Source organism: Micromys minutus (genome assembly GCF_963924665.1).
Source record: "Micromys minutus genome assembly, chromosome: 7".
NCBI classification, from domain to species: domain Eukaryota; kingdom Metazoa; phylum Chordata; class Mammalia; order Rodentia; family Muridae; genus Micromys; species Micromys minutus.
In genome coordinates, this window is record NC_137976.1 from 59,656,242 (window position 1) to 59,679,217 (window position 22,976).

General features: G+C 43.7%; 1 protein-coding gene across 1 annotated transcript in view; it reads right to left on the minus strand.

The window, feature by feature from the left end:
* The window catches only part of LMLN (leishmanolysin like peptidase), a gene marked incomplete at its 5' end in the record, with an annotated part of 52,460 nt that overhangs the window by 11,881 nt on the left and 17,603 nt on the right, over positions 1-22,976 (minus strand). Inside the window, 7 exon segments of the mRNA XM_080918742.1 lie at positions 322-452; positions 3,896-4,055; positions 6,664-6,796; positions 10,510-10,620; positions 15,567-15,643; positions 17,936-18,043; positions 20,157-20,274. Coding sequence (XP_080774868.1) covers positions 322-452; positions 3,896-4,055; positions 6,664-6,796; positions 10,510-10,620; positions 15,567-15,643; positions 17,936-18,043; positions 20,157-20,274 — 838 coding nt within the window.

Here is a 22,976-nt window from a genome sequence, read left to right on the forward strand (position 1 = left end):
TGGCCTGGCCTGGAACTTGCTATGTAAACCAGGCTAGATTTGAACTTACAGAGATCCATCTGCCTCTGCCACTGAGTGCTGGATTAAACATGTGCACAACCGTTCCTGCCTGGTCCAAGTTATATAGATTCCAGACAGTTAAAAACAATTTCTGTCAATGAAATGACAGTATTTCCACAAACCACAACACTCAAACTAACTATTGCAAGACTCAAGAAATGACCAGCAAATCCCTGATATGAACTGGATAAATTATAACCTCACATATGAAGACATGAAGTAAACCTCAGTATGTGGACGATGGCTGAGCCGGTGGCTTACCTGGTAGCACCCGCTCCCCCAGTCTGGGTAGCTGAGCTTCCTCTCGCACTGCTCCATGACGAATGCTGACTTCTGGAGCAGACAGACGGAGTGCGGCCCGTACTGCTCCGCACCGTAGTTCTTAAACAGCTCTGAAATGACCCAAAGAGCCTTCTCACACACTGACCACCAGCACGGAAAACAAGGATCGAGGCATGCTATCTTCTGCAGATGCAAAGACGGGAGGATTGCCAACTCAAGGCCAGCCTGGGCTAAAGGAGACCCTGTCTTTAACAACAGCAGCATAACAGCAGGTTTAAAAACCTAAGGTGTTGAGGCAGGCCCTCGGCCCACACCTGCAATCCCAGGTCTTGGAAGGCAGAGCAGGACTGCTGAGTCTGAAGCCAGTCTCAGTGGAAGTGTCTCCCAAAACAAAGCACACAACCAAATCAAATTTGCTGAATGGAAAAGTTCAAGTTTCAAAAGGATAAACAAGACTCCAAACTAGAGATGAGATTAAGCGGGTCCTAAGCATCTGGGTTACTTATGCAAAGGACAAAAAAATCAGAGGTTAGATTCATTTTCTGTGGTGGCCTAAGGTGTCCCTTTCACGGGCAGGGCAGGTGGTGTTTGGCTGGATTTAGAACTTGCAATCTTCCCAACTCTGCCTCCTACAAACTGAGATTGTTTTGTATCTCTAACTCGTGGCACCTTCTGGAAACTCATATAAACATACTAGTTGCACACCAGGCTTCCAGCTGCAGAAGTGTGGGTGAACGGCCTTCTAGTACTCAAAAAGACTAGTAGGCAAAAAGACAGTGTTGCGGTAAACATCACAACGAAGTCCTTAGATTCTAGTTACAGTGTGTTCTCCTTAGAGTCTCTACAAGGTTCATGGTAGTTTTAAATTTAGCTATTATTGTGTGTGTGCACGTGTGTGCATGACGTGGGGGGTGGCCAGGCATACCAGGGTGCACGTGTGAAAGTCAACTCTGCGGGCTTGCTCTCTGCTTCCACTTCTATGTGGGCCCCAGGCTCGGAGAGCTCGTGCCTTTCCTGCTGAATCACATCGTCAGCCCCAGTTCCAGGTTTTTCAAAATAGTGAGTTCAAGTAGCCCATTTTGAAATAGTATATACAGTTGTACTTGATTTTCTTAAGAGTTTTAAAGTCTGAATCTTATGAGCTATAAGGAAAAATGTGAAATAGCAACACCAAATCCTGTGAGCTTCCTTACCTGTGAATTTCAAGTCTCTGAAAAGAATAGCAAATAGTGTGCAAAGCACAGTTCAGCAAACTATCACACGAGCCAAACCCTGAGACACACTAAAGAGGGCTAAGCACAGTTTCAGAGCCTGAAATATTTGTATTTTTAAGAAGCGTTGTTGAGTCTAGCTCCAAACCAATGCTGTGATCTGTGCAGCAAGGCTTCAGCAGAGATGTGCGTTTCTTTCACCTCAGCCAGGCGCTGCTGAGTTGCTCCACTGTTAGTGTCAGGGTGTGTCTGCAATGGGGAAGGGCTAGGGAGCCGGCTGTGGAGGCCAGCTGAGTGTGCCAGGCTGAGTGTGCCAGTCTGAGTGTGCCAGTCAGTCTGAGTATGTCAGGCTGTGTGTGCCAGTCTGAGTGTGCCAGGCTGAGTGTGCCAGGTTGAATGTGTCAGGCTGTATGTACCAGTCTGAGTGTGCCAGGCTGCGGTGGGAGTGGCAGCTCCCAGCCGTACTCTAGTTACTACCAAGCCCACTGTCCTTTTAAAATATAACATTTTACAGACCATCCTACCAAAGAAAGACACAGAATAAGTGGCAAAAGCATCGTAGTAGCTTATGATTTAAATGATCTAATCTGTGATAAAGTAGGAGCAAAATGGAAAGAGGTGATAAGCAAATTATGTTTTTTTTTCCAAAAAAAGGGGAAAACCAATTGTTTTTCTACTTGCTCAAAAAAAAAAAAAAAAAATATATATATATATATATATATATATATATGCCTTTCTAGCTGTGAGACAAGAGTATTATCTGGAGATCTGCAGAGATCACTGGAAAGAACAGGTTCCCTAAAGCGCTTCAATAAAAAGAGGAAGAGCCCTACAGGACCTTACCACCAACCAACTGTACCACTTTGTGTCTGTTCATGCATCGGAAATATATGACATCTTCTTATGCCTTCCGTAGGATTCCAGAGAAATGCAATAGTGCAAAGTCAAGTGCTTTCTGCAGTGCAGTCCTAAGGGGTGTGTATGTGTGAGTGTGTGTGTGTGTGTGTGTGAGTGTGTGTGTGAGAGAGTGTATGTGTGAGTATGTTAGAGTGTGTGAGTGTGTGTGTGTGAGTGTGTGTGTGTGGGAGAGAGAGAGTGTATGTGTGAGTGTGTGTGTATGTGAGAGAGAGTGTGAGTATGTGTGTGTGAGAGTGTGTGTGACTGTGTGTGTGAGTGTATGTGTGTGTGAGAGAGTGTGTGAGTATATGTGTGTGTGTGGTATGTGTGGGAGAGTGTATGTGTGAGTGTGTGAGAGTGTGTGTGTGAGTGTGGGTGTGAGTGTTTGTGTGAGTGTGTGTGTGAGAGTATGTGAGAATGTATATGTGTGAGTGTGTGTGTGAGTGTGTGTGTGTGTGAGTGTGTGTGTGTGTGAGTGTGTGTGTGAGAGTGTGTGAGTGTATGTGTGTGAGTGTATGTGTGTGTGAGTGTGAGTATGTGAGTGAATGTGTGTGTGTGTGTGTGTGTGTGTGTGTGTGTGTACATGTAGGCACCTATGTCTGTGTATGGTAGCGACAGTCCTCTCCAGTGTCAGACATAGTTCTAAGCACTTTCTATTTAATTCTTTTCTTCTTGGAATTTTTATTTGTCTTTCTATTTTTTATTTTTGGTTTTGGAGTCAGGGTTTCTCTGTGTAGCCTTGGTTATCCTGAAACTCGCTCTGCAGACCAGGCTGGCCTTGAACTCAGAAACCGGCCTCCATGTCTCCAGAAAGCTGAGATTAAAGGTATGCCCCCCTATCACCTGGCCTTCTTGCTGTTTTTAAAGATTTACTTTTATCATTTTAAAATTATGTGTATGCATACGTATTCGTGTGCAGGTATACACACATAAGTGCTGGGGCTGTGGAGTCCTGAAGATGGCAGAAGAGGCCCTGAAGATGGAATTACAAGCATTTGTGAGCTGTCTGACGTGAGTGCTGGGAACTGAACCAAGTCCTCTGCAAGAGTAGTGCGTGGTCGTAACTGCTGAGCCACTCACCAGCCTCCATTTAGTTTCCGTGAGAACTAAAGAGTTAAGAATTGTACAGGCAGAGAAATCAGGTGACAGACAAAAATTAAGTAAAGGAACTGAAACCTCAACCTCATCTAGCTACGAGGACTGTGCCCTTTGCAACTATTTTATATTGGTAACAGAAAATTGTATGATGTAGGCCATGTGGTGGTGTCACACGCCTTTGATGGCAGTACTCAGAGGAGGCAGAGGCAGGTGGATCTGAGTTAGAGACCAGCTGGTCTACAGGATGAACTCCAGGACGGCCAGGGCTCCACAGAGAACTCCTGTCTGGAAAGAAAATAAACAACACCGTATGGTGAGCTTAACCCTTCGTTCACTAGACTACTGACCTGGTTGATTTTCCAGTATTCTACAGTCGGAGCTGCGCTGGTATTCGCCACTTAAATGCCAGCTGAATTCCTGACTGAATGGGCAGTAGTCAGCGATTTCCACTGACCCACCATAGTAAGGCAGCTCCGCGGCGGATATTCCACTGAGCTCATCAAAGTACTGCGAACAAATCACAGGAGGGAGGGAAGAGTCATCTGTGATCAAAGCAAGACCAGGACAACTGTGTCACCCTGCTGCGGCACCACACTGTCGAACCGCACTGCTGGAGGTGATGTGACACGCCACATAGGGCATCTTCAGGACACGTGGTCAGATAATTAGTCACCCATTAAAATGATGGATTTGACTGGTTTAAAAGGATGGAGTAGAAATAGAGTCAGCAAAAGAAGACTTAAAACCAAAACTTAACATTTTCATCTCTTGGCCTGAAGCATCAAATTAGAGTATCTTTGGATTGTATTGTATCAGAATGTTTGATCTTTAAAATTGTTGTCTGAGCAGGTGTGATGGTACACACCTTTAGTCCCAACACCATCGAGGCAGAGGCAGGTGAATCTCCTATAAGTTCAAGGCCAGCCCGGTCTACACAGTGAGTTCCAGAACAGCCAGAGCTATGTAGAGAGACCCTGTCTAAACAAATCAAAATAAAACAAAACACTTGTTGTCTGAGTGCAGATTTAATTTTAATAAAAATAATTAAATGAATTTTGGCTTGAGATTGGCTCAGAATTTCAAACAATTTTGGAAATGATGCTAAACATACTTCTGGCATTTTGGACTATATATTTATGTGAAATGGTATTTATAAAGTCAGAATACTGATAATCCTGGAAAACACTAAAAACGCTCTTTGTCCTTCAGTGAAGATTTAACTATTTAAATGAAAATAAAGTAGCGTATCTACCTTATTAGTAAAAATACTTGCTTTTGTCTTTAATAAACAGTAAAAGTATATGTGTATCAAAAATAACAAAACAAAACAAATCCCGAAAAGGCAATCAGAGCTGGGCATGGTGACACACTCTAATCCCAGCACTCGGGAGGCAGGTAGATGGATCTGGGGTCTGTATAGTGAGGTCAGGCCAGCCAGGACTACAGAGACCTCGACCCACAAACAAGTACCACAGAAAACAGGAAGAAAAATGCAATGTGCTATAGCCCCCACCTCGCTTTTGAGGAGGACTATTAGAGCCCAGGAGCTTGGGGAGGACTATTAGAACCCAGGAGCTTGGGGAGGACTATTAGAGCCCAGGAGCTTGGGGAGGACTATTAGAGCCCAGGAGCTTGGGGAGGACTATTAGAGCCCAGGAGCTTGGGGAGGACTATTAGAACCCAGGAGCTTGGGGAGGACTATTATTAGAACCCAGGAGCTTGGGGAGGACTATTATTAGAACCCAGGAGCTTGGGGAGGACTATTAGAGCCCAGGAGCTTGGGGAGGACTATTAGAACCCAGGAGCTTGGGGAGGACTATTAGAGCCCAGGAGCTTGGGGAGGACTATTAGAGCCCAGGAGCTTGGGGAGGACTATTAGAACCCAGGAGCTTGGGGAGGACTATTAGAGCCCAGGAGCTTGGGGAGGACTATTAGAGCCCAGGAGCTTGGGGAGGACTATTAGAACCCAGGAGCTTGGGGAGGACTATTAGAGCCCAGGAGCTTGGGGAGGACTATTAGAACCCAGGAGCTTGGGGAGGACTATTAGAGCCCAGGAGCTTGGAGAGGACTATTAGAGCCCAGGAGCTTGGGGAGGACTATTAGAACCCAGGAGCTTGGGGAGGACTATTAGAACCCAGGAGTTTGGGGCATCCAAGCAATACATCAAAATAATAAACATAGAAAATGTATAAGTAATCTTAGGGGGAAAAACTTGGAAAAAAACAAGCTATTTATATGAAATAGTCAGAATACCAAAGGAACAGGAACCAATACGTTGTAAAGGTCTTACATTATGCCAGCAAGGGGCACAGGATTGTACATCCCAACATGCGCGAGGCTGAGGCAGGAGGACTGACTTAGAGCTCAGCCTGGGCTACATGGTAACTGAAGAATTAAACCACACTTTACACTAACATACTGACACTATTCCTAGAAATCCCTTTGCCAAGTGATGGGGTCTGATATACTCAGTGAGGTCAAGCACATGTCGGAACTTCACAACTTCACAGGGGTTGGAGGGAGAGATTGATCCGTGCTTAACACAGGCTGCTCTTATAGACTGCCCAAGTCCCATTCCCAGCACCATGGCAGCACCGAGCTATCTCCCCATACACACCCTTGTTCATTTTTAGATCCCACAAAATCTAATTTTTTTTTAAAAGCAGAACATCCACATCTTGTCATTAGCAGGATTAGAGTACCTAAATTCTTTTCTTTCAAGAGTTTTATTTTCTGAATAAATTAGAGAAAATTAAAGAAGAGACATTTGCAATGATTTGAAACAGAAAGATCCAGTCAGAAGCTGGGGAGGTGGCATGGTGCCCAAAGTACAGACCTGCGCCTGTTTCTCAGCATCCTTGTCATCCCACTGCTGGGAGATGGGACAGGATCCTGGTTTGCTGGGCTGCTGACTCACGGCACAGTTAGCCCCTATGTCCCTATAAACAACAGTCAGCCTTGTGCAAATGAGGGCCCGGAAGGCTTTCCCCCTTTTCTAACAGAAACATATAGAAACTAATGCAAGAACAGATTTAAAAGATTTGCTCGCTTAATTAAAACAGAGGGTACTTTTTTAAAAAGTCAATTCTTAAAGCTGTGCTGGACCTCCTGTTACCTGGTACTCTGGTGGTAAAGGGTTGGGAAATCTCTGCAGGTTACACACAGCCACAGCTCTCTGGTCCTGTCTGCAGGTCAGCTGCAGCGGGTTACTCCTGAGTGTGTCGCAGTATGGGCTCGGCACCTGCCTCCTGCACACAAGGAAGGCAAGCGAGTTACTTTCCATGACGGCCTGTGGACGGGAGGTCTGTCCATCTGACACTTTCACACAGACATACAGGCAGGCAAAACACCAATGCACATAAAATTAAAGCAAACAAACATTTTAAGTAATATGAAATACATGCTCTGATTATATATCTAGTTAAAGGTAAAGTAACTAGAGAGAATAGAAACTATACAGAAATATTCCTCATAAATATATATTCAAAACCCAAAACAAAATGCAGATACACCGAACTCAGCAATGCACAGAAGCACCTGTGCACCACGAATAAATGGGTTTAGTCCTGGGATGCACAGCCGGTTTAATATTTAAAAATCAAGCATGTGACCCATCATATTAGAGGTGAGAAAACCACAGAAGTATAGAAATTAAAGCCAAAAATTGAAAAAAGAATTCTGTATCCATGTGTGGTTTAAAAGCAAAAAACAAGAGAGACAGGCAGGGGAAATTTCTCAGGTCCAGAAGACCCAAAACCAGAACTCAACAGCTTTGTATTCAATGGAGAAAGATTGAACGTTCCCCAAATACTGTGTTTGTGGACTGGAAAACTCCACAGAATAGGGATGATAACTCTCAGACAAATGTCAGGCTTACAGCAGTACCTGCTAAGCCATTTTGCAATCCCTACTTTTTTTTCTTTAAATATCAAGACTACTTACAAGACTACTGTAAAAGTCACACAGAAAGGAAAGAAGAGAAACAGTAGCATTCTTTTGAGAAAGAATAAATAAAGAAGATCCATTTCAGCCTAATAGCTTCAGAAACCACATACTATGTACCCACCCATGGAGGGACAGACACAGGAAAAGATGCATGAACAGGGAAGATGGGGAAAGACCCACATAAACATAAGCAATCGCCGTGGGGAGCAGAGGTAGAAAACTCAAGAGCTGGCAAGTTGGCTCAGCAGATACTTTGCCTACTGAGCTCTGTGCAACCCCAGAACTGGTGTCTGTGATGCTAATTACCCCAAGGGCCTCAGGCCAACTAGGCAGACAGAGCCACTGGGCTCACTCCAGCCCAAGAACTGTTTCTAATGCTAAGTCTAACAGCTCTTTGCCAAACCCTAGATTCCAATTTCCATATAGTAGGAGAGAGCTCAATCCTGCAAGCTGTCCTCTGGCTTCCACACATGCACTGTGGCATAGGTGTGCCAATACACACACATATGCAGATACACACACAAACACATATATACAAACACACACACACACACACACACACACACACACACACACACACACAAATGTAATAAGAAAGTATACAAAAACAACCTGAGAGAGAAGATGGCCATTTTCAATAAATGGTGCTCAAAAATCAATATCTACAAAAAATTATAACATTAAACCCAAGTCCTATCTTCATAAGAAAATTATCTCAAAGTGGGTCCTGGACTCATATATAATACAACTTTTGAGCAGACATATGGGGCTATAGAAACGACTCCGTGATTAAGAACATGTACTGCTCTTGCAGAGAGCCTGGGTTCAATCACACACCCACATCAGGCAGCTAACAACTCAGGGGTTAGAGCACTGACTGCTCTTCCAGAGGTCCTGAGTTCAATTCCCAACAACCACATGGTGGCTCACAACCATCTGTAATGGGATCTGATGCCCTCTTCTGGTGTGTCTGAGGACAGCTACAGTGTATTTATATACATAAAATAAATAAATCTTAAAAAAAATAAAAGTACAAGAAAAAAATGGAATCTAGAGTTTGGCAAAGGGCTCTTAGACTTAGTATCAGAAACATTAACTCTTGGGCTGCGGCGAGCCCAGTGGCACTGTCTGCCTAGCAGGCCTGAGGCCCTTGGGGTAGTTAGTACCACAGACACCAAGAACAGAAGCATAATGAGTTATTAGTTTTGTTTATTTTTATTAATGAAGAAAAGGACAAATTGATAATCTGGACTTCATTAACACCTTTTGCTCAGACAAAAGAAACCCTGGGAAGATGGCTCAGTGGGTAGGGGTCTTCCACCAAGCCTGATGACCTGAGTCAGATCCTCAGGACCCATGTAGTGGAGGAAGAGAAGCTATACCTGCAAATCTTCCCTTCAGGCACAGACACATGTATAAGAGTGCAGCCTTCCCCTGTCCCCAGCATAAAATACTTAACGAAACATGTTAAGAGTTTGAAACAATAAGCGAACACTATGAGGAGATATTTACAAACTATTTATCTAACAAGGACCAGTATCTAAAATATCAAATCTTTAAAAGTCAATAAAAAAACATCTAACTAGAAAATTACCTTGAAATACGGAGGCAATTCGCTAAAAAGGATGCAAAGCCAGCACAGAGAGAATGTTCACCATCACTGGCCAGTAAGGAAATGCACTAAAAGCACAGCAGGATTTCATTACACACCCAGGAGGGTCACAGAATAAGAAATAGTGATAATACCAAGTGCTGGCTATGATGTGGAGAAACTATCACACATCACCTCTAGGAATCTTAGCAAAGTATCTGGCTGTTTCTTAGAAACTTAAACCAACAAGCATATAAGCCAACAACTGCACTTTGGAAATGAAGGTTTATGCTCATGTAAAACCTTTTGCACAAATGTTTATAGTCATTTCATTCACTAGAGTCCCAAAGTGGAAATGACCAAGATGTCTTCAAAGTACGAATGCTTAAACAAACTGTAGTATATCTACTCAGCCTTAAAAAAATAATCAGATTAGCATGGCTTTTCATGTTTGTAATCTCAGCACTTAGAAGGCTGAGGCAGGAGAACTGCCACGAGTTTAAGGCCATTCTGGTCCACTTAGATCTGAGGTAGCAAAAGCTACATAAATATTAAAACCTTGTCTCAAAAACAAAGGAAAACAAACAAATTAATAATATACACAACAATGTGGTTGAATATAAACATTAAGTGGAAAATGCATTTACTATGCCTATATAACATTTATTTAATGTCTGAAATTTCTACATCTTTATGTATTCTTCGAAATGATAGAAATACAGAAGTGGGCAATAGATGACTGGATTCCAGAGTTTCAGGAGGGGCTGTGTTGGGAGGGAAGTGGACATGTCTAAATGAGCAACATGAGGGACCCTTTGTAGACCGTGAGACTATCTCAGTTCCCTGGACACTGTAGGACATTTGCAAGATGCTCTCTACCCGGAAATGAGTTGTAGGGAATCACTGCTTTTCTTATTTGCTTATCTCTTCATATACATAACTGTTTAATTTAGAGTTATAGCTACAGAAGCAGCTCTCTAATGCCTCTCTATTTATGTACTCAGTGTGTGTCTGTCTTCGTGTGTCTGTGTGTGTGTGCATAACCATGCCAAACACAATACCCTAGACCTACAAGAGCTTGGCAGGTGATTGCCACAAACCTCCAGCTTTCGTTACCCCAATCTAGAGAATATTTATTTTTCAGGGCTGAGGATTGAACCCAGGACCTTGCACATGCCAGGCAAGTGTCCTACCACTGAAGTACATCATTCGTCCAGTTTCTGGATCCTAAATCACCATGTCCTTGTATATTTGTGTGTGCGTTCTCTGAAGAATGGAGAAAAGCTTATAAAATATATGAATATGAAATATAAGCAAAACAGAACTCAAAGAGTATTTTCCAAGCACATGCGGTGGTCACGACATGACAAAGAACACAGTGAGAAATGAACTCCACAAAGACAGAGTATGGAAACACATCCTTACTTTTGCCTGTGCTGATCAATCCAGAATTTACAGCTCTTCCTGACAAATTCACAGCCCATTCCTCGGCCCCAGTCGAGTTTCTCAGCCATGCTATAATTTGCTTTGTACCAGCTGTGGAGACAACATAGAGAAAGCATCTTTTACTGACCTGAGCACCTGCTAGAGGTTTCAACAATGCACAGAGCAGAGGCCTAAGAGGAACCAAAGAGGCCATTAACAGAGCTGCACACCTGTGAGGCCCCTGCTGCAGGGGCTGAGGTGGGCGGGTGGGGTGCTGCTGCTCAGGATTGTGAGAAGAAAAGGTTCTAAAATCAAGGGCAGTTTAGGCAGTGAGTGAGTATACTGTCACCTCTGTGGAGTGAGTACGCTGTCACCTCTGTGGAGTGAGTACGCTGTCACCTCTGTGGAGTGAGTACGCTGTCACCTCTGTGGAGTGAGTATGCTGTCACCTCTGTGGAGTGAGTACACCGTCACCTCTGTGGAGTGAGTACACTGTCACCTCTGTGGAGTGAGTATGCTGTCACCTCTGTGGAGTGAGTACACCGTCACCTCTGCGGAGTGAGTACACTGTCACCTCTGTGGAGTGAGTATGCTGTCACCTCTGTGGAGTGAGTACACCGTCACCTCTGTGGAGTGAGTACACTGTCACCTCTGTGGAGTGAGTATGCTGTCACCTCTGTGGAGTGAGTACACCGTCACCTCTATTTAGAAACTCAGGCAGAGGTACAAGCCTGGGGGTGACATACCTGGGTTTAATAGAGCTTAGCTTCAATGTCTTTATGTGCTTTAAAAAGTGAGAGCTAACGCACAGACCATGAACTTAATCTTTATAACGGGCACATGAGCTTATGTATACACATCATTCGATAGCTATCCAATTTCAGGACTCTTCCATCACAAATACACCATGTTCCTGTCCCCATCGCCATTCCTGACGAAGCACTGTGAAGGCTTTTGTTGAAGGACTAGGATTTCAACTCATGCCAGGCAGTGGTGGTGCACACCTTAATCCCATCACTCAGGAGGCAGGAGGATCGCTGTGAGTTCAAGACCAGCCTGGTCTACAGAGCGAGGTCCAAGACAACCAGAACTACACAGAGAAGCCCTGTCTTGAAAAACAAACAAAAATGAGGATTTCAACTCATTTATAAATACCAAGTTGGCTGTATGCTAAGAACATCTTTGGTTTTATAAGCAATTACCAAGCAATCTTCCAATGTGGCTAAATCACTGGCCTTCTACTCAAAGTGAGTGAGTTCCTGTGACTCTACACCCTTGCTGGATTTGGTGGGACTGAGGTGCTGGGTGTCTTCTCATTAGAGCGTTAGTAGGTAGTTTGTTAACGTAGTGTGTCAAGCCTCTCTGGATTGCTCATTTGCCTCTGTATATCTTTTCTGAAGAACTGTTTTGATTTTTTTATATCATTTTAAATAATGGCTTTCCCCCTGTGGTCCTTTTTCTATTTGGCTGTTTCCTATTCCTCTACATCGTCTGGATATTGTGTAACCACCCAATAAATAACCTGCAAATATTTTCTTCTCATTTTGTAAATTATCTTCCCACTTGGTAATAGGCACACTTTAAAATTTGTTTTGATTGAGTTCAAATGTTCTATTTTCTTTTTGGTTGCCGGAGCATCTGGTGTTAGATGGAAGAATCGCTTCCTAATCCAGTATCATCAACATTCACATCTGCTTTATTTCAAGTGCTTTATGCTTTCAGAATTAAATCAGGTCTTGTTCGATTCTGACTTGGTCCAGCACCATTTGCTAAAGAGCTCTTTTCCCGCTGAAGGTCTTGTGTCTCTGGCAATGCCTGAGCAATGCTTTGGTCAGGGCTTCCTGCGGTGTGAGGCATCACACCAATTAAACTGCACACTGGTATAGAACGTGTGAAAAGGTTTAGGTTAACAGACCCAAGAGATACACCAACCAACCGGGACTGTATTTGGATTCTAAACAAATTACTTATAAAAGGAGAAAAACAGGATTATATAATTTTACACAGAATATTAAAAAATATAAAGTATTAATTTTGTTCACAGCTCCTTTTAAGAGTTTACGTATTATAGGAACTTGAAGATAAGAAATTCAATGTCACAAGTAAGAGGCGCCATATTGCTGATTCTAGGATCTAGGCACACGAGAGTTAATGTCTACATCATTGTTCTCTCCATGCACTTTGTGCATGTTAGTAAGAAAACAAGATACTTAAAGGAATAACATTCCCAAGATGATAGCAGTCCACATAAACTTAAAATATGCATCACTTTCTAAAATGTAATGTTTCATTTCTAATTTGCATGCTAATAATGACTTCTCAAAGTGGTATCAGCTACCTTGAAGGATGTAAGAAGGCTGGGTTTTCCTTAGTGTTAACCCAGTGGGTAAAGTAGATTAAGAGAGTGGATGAGCTGCGTGTGGTACGTGTCTGTCATCCCAGTACTTTAAGGCAGAGGCAGGAGGAGCCAAGTTCAAAGCTAGCCTGGGATAGTGAGCCTTACCCCAACCCCCAAAACCAGTAACAGTAACAAAAACTCTATAAAGAAACCAAGCAAAGAGTATATTTGTGGGAACTGTCATAAACAATGCCCATGAATGATTTATCTACTTACATACAGTTTCTACCTTTCTCTATCCCTTGGGGTTAGATTTATTCCATTTGAACAGAAAATGACATGAAAACAATCATTTATGGATCTCTACAACATCCTGCCTCTGCCTATAAAGTGACCTGCACCTCACTTCTGCTCCACACCTGCACCTCACTCCTGCTCCCCACCTGCACCTCACTCCCATCCCCACCTGCACCTCACTCCCATCCCCACCTGCACCTCACTTCTGCTCCCCACCTGCATCACACTCCAGCTCCCCACCTGTACCTCACTTCTGCTCCCAACCTGCACCTCACTTCTGCTCCCCACCTACACCTCACTCTAGCTCCCCACCTGCACCTCACTTCTGTTCCCCACCTGCATCTCACTCCAGCTCCCCACCTGCACCTCACTTCTACTCCCCACTTGCACCTCACTTCTTCTTCCCACCTGCACCTCACTCCCACTCCCCACCTGCATCTCACTCCAGCTCCCCACCTGCACCTCACTCCTGATCCCCACCTGCACCTCACTCCTGATCCCCACCTGTACCTCACTTCTGCTCCCCACCTGCACCTCACTCCTGCTCCCCACCTGCACCTCACTCCTGCTCCCCACCTGTACCTCACTTCTGCTCCCCACCTACACCTCACTCTAGCTCCCCACCTGCACCTCACTTCTGTTCCCCACCTGCATCTCACTCCAGCTCCCCACCTGCACCTCACTCCTGATCCCCACCTGCACCTCACTTCTGCTCCCCACCTGCACCTCACTTCTTCCCACCTGCACCTCACTCCCACTCCCCACCTGCATCTCACTCCAGCTCCCCACCTGCACCTCACTCCTGATCCCCACCTGCACCTCACTTCTGCTCCCCACCTGTACCTCACTCCTGCTCCCCACCTGTACCTCACTCCTGCTCCCCACCTGCACCTCACTCCAGCTCCCCACCTGCACCTCACTCCTGCTCCCTACCTGCACCTCACTCCTGCTCCCCACCTGCACCTCACTCCTGCTCCCCACCTGCACCTCACTCCTGCTCCCCACCTGCACCTCACTTCTGCTCCCCACCTGCTGAATTACCATGCAGGAAGCTGACTCCCACCCTAGCTGATTGCCTTCTCTCATTAAGCTAATTTATTCTTGTTTCTCTGGATTTCACTGTTAGGAAAAGCTTTCTCAAATCCTTTCTGACTGAGATCTTTGGCTCTCATTAAACAGAAAAGAGAAATCATTAGGCTCATCATTCCTGTTACCATCACTGTAATTATTGGATGGGGGTGTCTATGTTGGGGATGGAATCCCAAATATGCAGCCACTACTATCTACAACTATCCAGCAAATAAGCCTCTGAATCATTAAGCCAAAATAAAGTTTCTTTTCTCTTTCAAGATTTATTATGTATACAATGTTCTGTCTGCATGTATGCCTGCACACCAGAAGAGGGCATCAGACCTCATTACAGATGGTTGTGAGCCACCATGTGGTTGCTGGGAACTGAACTCAGGACCTCTGCAAGAGCAGCCAATGCTCTTAACCTCTGAGCATCTCTCCAGCCCTAGACCTTTATACTTCACTGACCCCTTGAAAGTTAGGGCAATAACAATCAGTGTGTGTGTGTGTGTGTGTGTGTGTGTGCGCACGCACACGCGTGCGCATGGTTTTTATGTTTCCAGGCAGGCATTAGCATGCCTGTTTAATTTCATGGTTTTAACAATACTTTTATCATTGGTTTTCAAATTTTGATGCTATTTTCTAATCTCTTGTGGGCTATTTTAGAAAAAGCAAGAGACAATAATGCTTTTTCTAAAATTACTGATTTGTTAAGTAGGAGCTATGTAAAGTGTTTTATTTAAATATAATATTTCACTTTTTACCAGAGAGATCTATTCCTTTAAAAACTATGAATCTACTGGGAATGCTGGGGCTCACCTTTAATCTCAGCAGGTGGGAGGCAGAGGCAAGAGGTAGGTGGTCTTTGTGAGTTTGAGGACTGGCTGGTCTACACTCCAAGTTCCAGGTAGGTAAGAGCTGCACAGTGAGATCTTGTCTCAAAACACAAAACAAAACAACAACAACAACAACAAAAATTCCTAGGAATCTATATATTACTCATTCAATTAAATAGTTTAAGAATATCTAAATTAGTTTTCCCTTCATATTAGTGTGGCTTCGTAGTATTTTAGACTTAGTTATAATCATTCTGAGAATTCTGAGATATCTCTCTCTCTCTCTCTCTCTCTCTCTCTCTCTCTCTCTCTCTCTCTCTGTATGTGTGTGTGTGTGTGTGTATATATATATATTCCATTCTGTTATATTAAGAACAAGCTGCACAGAAGTCAGAGAGCCAGTAAGTACACTTTGCTCTGAGATAAAACACCAGTGAGTTGCTAAGTTGTACTTTAACACTAAGTAATACTTTAACACATGTCACAAACAGGCCACTGCCTCACAGCCATCTTACCCAGTGTCCTCCATTAATGCCAGAGTGATTCGAGACAGGACTCTGTTCTGGGTGTGAGAACCAGTCATTGCTTCATTCTGAAAATGACCAACACATTTCATTAGAAGCCAACTCTATGACCACGCCAGGCACACACATCCAGTTCTGTGGTGGGCTTGATGAGTCCTGCTACTACAGCATCCCTTGAACACATTCTTATCAACCAAGGGTTAGAATTTTATATAAAACCTGAGCCAAAGTTGCCACATGAAGGAAAACACCACACAATAACCTCTGATCCAATTGATAAGATAGAATTTTCCCATCTGGACAGCACAAAATCCTGTACACATCCATCCCTTATAAAATATTCACAGCAACTCTCTCAGCCTTCGCAGAGAAGAATGTTTACATCTGCTTCCATGTTGCTCCCAGCTCCTTCTCCTCGATTTGCTCTTTCTCCTCTTTCTAAAACTTTGTTCCCGCCCATCCTTCCTTCCTGTCCAATGACAGGCCTTGTTTTATCTTGTACCTGCCTTCCTGCACAAGGACATTATCTTACATATTTAAGATGTTTCATGTAGTAAAATATTAACTTGGAAATGATCGAGTACATGAATGTCTAGATTGAGGAAGTAGAATCTGCCTCAAGTCTCCATTGTTTGGGTTTTCCCTTGGTGACAGAAAACCAGTAGTCAGGGCTTTATGAGGAAAATGGAGGTTAGCATCTGTGGAGCAAGGAACAGTGCTGCAAAGAGTTCATGCTCTCTAAGCAAAGTCAAGAGAGGGAGTGGTCCAGACAGGCGCTGCGTTCACTTTAGAGACAGGAGAGATGCTTACATGGGTTTACAAAGGAAAGGCTTTCCTAACTCTCAAGTCTGTGACCACAAAAACCTATACTAATGTGCAAAACAAGCAGGGCAGAACCAGGGACCAAGGGATTAAAGGTCAAGCAAGCTCTGTAGACCAGACTGGCCTCAAACTCATAGACATCCACCTGCCTCTGCCCCCCGAGTGCCACCACTGCCCAGCACTTTCCTGATACCTTAACATCACCCTTAATACAACAGTTTAGGGACACAATGCTGAATGAAGAGAAACAGAGTAGCTAATAAAATTGGTGTTCTCGGGTCTTCTACTGGAAAGGACATAATGTTTGATTTCTGGCTAACCTATAGCCTCTAAGAAAATCACTCCTTAAGGAAATTACAACGACAGAGATTACCATGGGATTAGTAGGATATTTTCTTCATAAATGTTCACCACTGTTTCTCTTTAGTGACCTATATCAGAACAGCTGGGCAGAAGCAGAAATTCATTCTTCCTGAGCTTATAACCAACCTTCCACCATGAGCTCTATTTGCTGAAACTATCTAATCAGATCTCTAAGAAGAAATACAGACACACATATACATTTTTGCCCAAAATATTTCACTTCCAGAGTCTTAATTCTACTTCCAGATCATTTTCTATATAAACAAATGTAACATGGGATTAATTTTTTGCTCTATTTCCCTGAAACCTAATAAATATAGGACATTACCTAATAGCAGTATGGAGGGCAAACGGCCTACTACTGCACCCCTGGGCTTGGGATTTCTCTAAATGAGCATGAATACCCAGTAAGCCACAGTTTGGCACGTCATTGTGTAAAGTGACTACTGGGTGTGTCCCATATGGAGTCTGAAAGCTATGTCTGTGGAACCACTGAAAAGGAAATGGCTCCTATTTGGGTCACAGGATTCTTAGGTCAATCCAGGTCTTGCATCCGTCTGTGGCGGGGTTTCCTGTCCCTATGCTGCATCTGAGGGAGAGAGGTACTGCTGACAGCTTCCAGGGTATAACACAGAAAAATGCCTGATTCTGCTGTGCTGGCAAGCTGTGTGTGCTGATGTCCTTCTACAGGGACTGCAGAATGTGGGCTTAATTCCCAGTACTACAAAGCAAGAACATAATTTTTTAGCTGGGCATGATGGTACACATTTGCAATCCCAGAATTCAGTGGCAAAGGCAGAGACCAGAGGGTTTCTGCAAGTTCAAGGCCAGCCTAACTACATAATAAGACACTATCCTGAAAAGAAAAAATATTCATTATTTGAAACATAATGGTTATTAACATGGGCTTATTCCATTTACATAATACAATAGTATGTAGCTCTTAAAAGTTAGGAGATCCAACTTGATATGCCATGGCTAGTTGCTACCCATTGAGACCAGCCCTCTTCTAAAGAGAAATGGGGGAGGTGTGGGAGGCACACTGGAAGGAGAGGAAGGAAGTTTGGGAGATCCATGAACGGAGTCTGTCCCACTAAACTCATTTCCTCTTCATAGCCCCTGCCACTTGAACACTGTACCATGTAAAGGTAACCATTGTGCAAGCCTGGACAGACCTCTAGCAAGCGCTTCTCCCAGTGGTTGAGCTCTGTGCCCATCCCACCTTGGTTTTCAAGCTCCATCCCCTCCAGAACTGGACAGTTAAAATGCTTCCGAGCTTCTTCCTGGGAATCAGAAAACAAGATAAGACATCAGCCACTCCTTAAAGAATTAGTTTGACTTAAAAAGAAGAAAAAAGAATTAGTTCGATGAGACAAAACCTCTTTAAAATATGATTTTCAATATAGTTAAGTATTTTGATGCTATTACATTCTTCCTGATTAGAAAACTATAATTTCTTTTAATATTTTTCTCTCTGAAGATTTATTTTAAAAGCTATTTAGTTGTGTGTGTGTATTTCCGTGCATGAACACAGGTAAAAGGGTGTCATAGTCTTGAAGCTGGAGTTAGAGACATTAGTGGGACTCCCAGCTCCCTTACATGGGTGAGACTCTGGAACTCATGGTTGTACAGTAAACACTCTTGACCACTGAGCCATCCTTCACTTTGACTTTAAAGGACACCTCGCCCCCCAAGATGGGAGTCGCTCTATGAAGCCTTGGCTGTCCTGTAAACCGGGCTGGGCCTCAAACTCATGGAACTGTAACAGCTTCTGCAAATTCAGAACTGCCAGGAGTGGAAAGAGATTCTGCTTCAAAAACAAACAAGCCAGGTCTATTCGGGTCCTTGTCCATTATTCGTTGTTGCCGGTTTTATTCTCCTTTTAGGAGCCATGGTCACACTATGTAACCTAGGCTGGCCTCGCCTCTCCATCCCCTGCCTCAGCCCTAGTGCTGGGATTACAGGCATACATGACATTTATCTCTATTCTTGTCCACTTTTCAAGTAGGGGTTTTGTCTTCTTGTATTCACATTCTTGTATACTTTTACAATAACTTCCTCGTAGACATAGTTTGCAAACATGTCGTCCAGTCCAGAAGTGATTCACACCACCGACTACAGCCCACTAACACCCAGCTTCTCTCCCATTTTAATATTTTTAAAAACAACTTAATGGTTCTCTTGATGATGACACCTGTGTGGGGCTGTCTGACAATACTCAGAAACAGTACAGTAATGGTTTTCTTCATGTTCAGTCTTCAATAATTATAGTAAGGAATTTCTTTTTATATGAAGTGGCTTTCAATCAGTTCAGACCGTATTTATGCACCGATCACTTCAGGACTGCTGCACACAGACACACTGTCCTCCAAATGACCATGTCTCCTGTGTCATAATGCCAGGTGACCCTTAGTCACATTCACCTTATATTCTTTGATAAGAGTACCCAAAATTTAGCCAGGCATGGTGGCACACACATTTAATCCCAGCACTTAGGAGGCAGAAATAGGTAGATATCTGTAAATTTCAAGGCCAGCCTGGTCTACAGAGTGAATTCCAGGACAGACAGGGCTACAAAGACAAAACTGGCTGCCCTTCAGAGGTTCTGAGTTCAATTCCCAGCAACCACATGGTGACTCACAACCATCGGTAATGGGAACAGATGTCTGAAGACAGAGACAGTGTACTCACATACATTAAATAAACAAACAAACAAACAAACCTTAAAAAAAAAAACAAAAACCAACTGCTCTTAACCACGGCCATTGCTCCAGCCCTAGCCATGGCTTCTTTCTTTTCTGCTCAAATAACTTTGTGTGTGATTCATATACATGTTCCTGTGTGTGCACATGCATGTAGAAACCAGAAGTCAGTATCAGATATGTCCCTTAAACATTATCTACTTTGTTTTTAAAATTATATGTGTGTGTGTGTGTGTGTGTGTGTGTGTGTGTGTGTGTGCGCGCGCGCGCGCGCGCGCGCGCATGTTCACTGAACCTAGAACTAACCCACTGTATTAGGCTAGCTGGCCAATCACCTGAACTCTAGGAGTGTGGTCCTCATGTTTACATGGCAGGGGCAGGAACTTTTGTAGAGTGAGCCACCCACCTCCCCCCCCACTCCCCCCACCACCACAAATAACTCTGAATAATGCTGCTTCTTTCTAGGCACAGCACCTCTCCGCTCCTGCCTCAAAGCAGCAGGCTGGATGGGGACCACAAGATGCTCTGCCAAATTTGTTTCCTCCCCTCTGTCTTGGCTTGTTCCTTTACTATACTGTCTTCATATATTTTGTTTTATGGACTGAAATGTAAGTGCACCTTCGTAAATAATAGTGATCGGTAAAGCAAGAACCATAAAGAAAACTGAGACATGAAGACATCCAATAATACTCACAACAACACGAGGTGTTACTAGGAGATACACTGTGTGGCGAACTATTTTATTATCTCGAACATTCCACAATCTCTCCACTTTCCGAACCACTTTATCGCTCCACTGATACAAGCCAAGACTGTAATTACAGAATGAGAAGACAGTTGTTTTGACAACTTTTAATGTAAAAGTATCAATGAATATCAATATGAAGTTGAAATACTGAGAGTTATTATATGTCATATCTGAGTAATGTACTCATAAGCATCTTATTTTCTTTCTTGAGACATGTAGCCCTAGAAGGCCTGGTACTCACTGTGTAGACCAGAGCTCCCCCGCCCCCTTTGCATCCCAAGTACTTCAATCATAGGCGTGTACCACTGTGCTCTGGTTCATAATGCTGAGCTGGGACACTGAGTTAACTGCACCACTTTCCCCTTGACTTGCTAGAGATTCAGCACCGGAGGTTGTAGATGCTAGGCAACCACGCTGCCACTGGACTGTACAGCCTTCCCTGGCAAGAGGCAGGCAGGCAGGCAGGAAAGAAGGAAGAAAAAGAGAGCCAAGGCAGAGATGACCCAAGCATATAAGAAACCTGAACAAAGAAAATGCTACCATATTAGCGGGGAAAAAATTATATAATTACTATGCACCAAAACTGGTTATCCATTAAGGAAAGTTAAATTCTTGTTTCATGTCCTCTACAAAATTAAATTCTAGAAAGTTCTCACGAAAATGGCAGAGTAAAAGGTCTCTAGAAATTCAATGAGAACCAAGTGAACCTTTTCAGAGTCCTGAAGATAAGCGAAGAGCCGCCTCCATCTGGAAAGCATTTATTCATGAAAGATGATACGTTTCATGAAGGCTGGCCAGCTCTGTGGGTTCGCAGGCCCTGTCTACAATCTCAAGGCCATAGTGAAAACCAGTAGCCCAGCAAAGGAGATTCTTAAAAATGCAGGACTCAACTGCACAAGCCAGAGAAACACTGTCTACATTCAAGGACACAAACACGTGCAAGGCAAATCATTTTAAGGCTGTGCCACATAGAAGAGGATTGTGGTGGCTACTGCAGCATCAGACAGAAGAGAGATAGAACAATGTGTTGTGACAAGAATATCCAACAATGACAACAGGCCTAACTGCCTTATATACACCGACACTAAAATGCCAGGCTTGGGCGCAGCTCTGTTGTACAGCACCTGAGCTGGGTTTGGTGCCCAGCATCATGTAAGCTGGCTGGTGATACACACCCGCAATAGGGAATTCAAGGTTATCCTCAGCTACATGTAAGTTTGGGAGTTCGAGGCTAGCCTGGCAGTATCAGGTCATTTCTCGGCAGAGAAAACCAGTTCCTTTTATACTTCTTTTATCACATCTATTTATCTGCTTCCAATTTAGAAAAAAAAATTTTTTTTTGAAAAGGCATCTTATTTGGGGCTATGATTTAATACTAGATAGTTAGCGGGAGGGTGGGTGGTGCAGATCATTGTGGTGGTGGGGTCATACCAGCAGGAGTTTGAGCAGTTGGTCACACTGCATTATGGAGAGCCAGACTGACTCAGGCCTTCCTCAGAGGCCCAATGAAAAGACAAAGGGAACTTTAGTTCTGTGTCCTTGTCCAGGAGTAGACTTGGCAAGTCTGGTCTAAGGCTGGAGCCCAGGACTCAAAGGAGTCAAGGTTGTCTCCTGGGGACTGGACTCTTCCTCCTGGGACTAAGTTAGGAGTCCTTAGGCAGCTGTGCTGAGGTATCCTGTGTTCTCTGTGAACTCTGTCTGACTTAGCTCTCCGCTGACCTTGGCCGTTTCCCCGACAGACGGCATACATGATGCTGTACTTCTTAATAAACATGCTTGGCCTCAGTCATCAGCTTATGCAAGGCCTCCAGGTTCTGGCTACTGCTTTCGTCTTTAGTTCTTATCCCTGGTCCACCATTCAACACCTCAGGGTTCAGGACCCTTATTCCTATGGTTTGGGGTCACTGCATGAATTCATTTTACTTATTTATTTTATTTATTTTTGGAAGACAATGTTTAAACACAGTGAACAATGGCAGCAAGAAAATGAACAGTTGTTAGCTAATTAATTAACTAACATTCAGTTTTATCCAGGATTTCTCTCAGCTCTCCTCTTTTGTGTTTGTCTATTTTTTTGTTTTGTTTTTAAAAATCAGGATCTTGTGTAGTACAGGCTAGCCTTAAACTTGCTATGTAGCAGAGGCTGGCCTTGAACTCCTTAATCTATTGCCTCACTCAGCCTCCCAATATATTCTGGATTCCAGGTATAAACTAAAATGGTTTCTCTAAACGGGCTGGAGCCTAATCCAGTTCTGCTTCCAGTAACTCCACTTATGCTGGAAGATCTCACAGAGCGCCGGCTTCCCGTGAAGCCTTCCCTACAGCGCTCTCCCACCACACAGATTATGCTAATGTAACCAGTTATACTTTCCAACAGGAGCAGCGTGCTTTTCAAAGACAAGACTACCAAACAAAAAGTCTAGGGAAAATGTCCACTTACACATTACCATATATGTCCTTGTCCCTGCAGTACCCCCTTGGTTCTCTGAGATGAGGTCTCATGTATCCCAGCTCTGGACTATGTGGCTGAAGGTGACCTTGAACTTCTGACCTTCTGCCTCCACCACACAAGTGCTGAGATTACAGGAGTGGATTACCACCACTGCCTAGAATTTTGTACTCTATAATTACTCTAAAATATTATAAACAAACACACAGTAAATAAACACTACGAACTATTTTACTGGAGAGCCCTGTCCTGGTCCTCTGAACTAGCCACCTCCTAAGTCCACCTTGTCTCAGAATCTACAGTTCCCTTACAGTGGC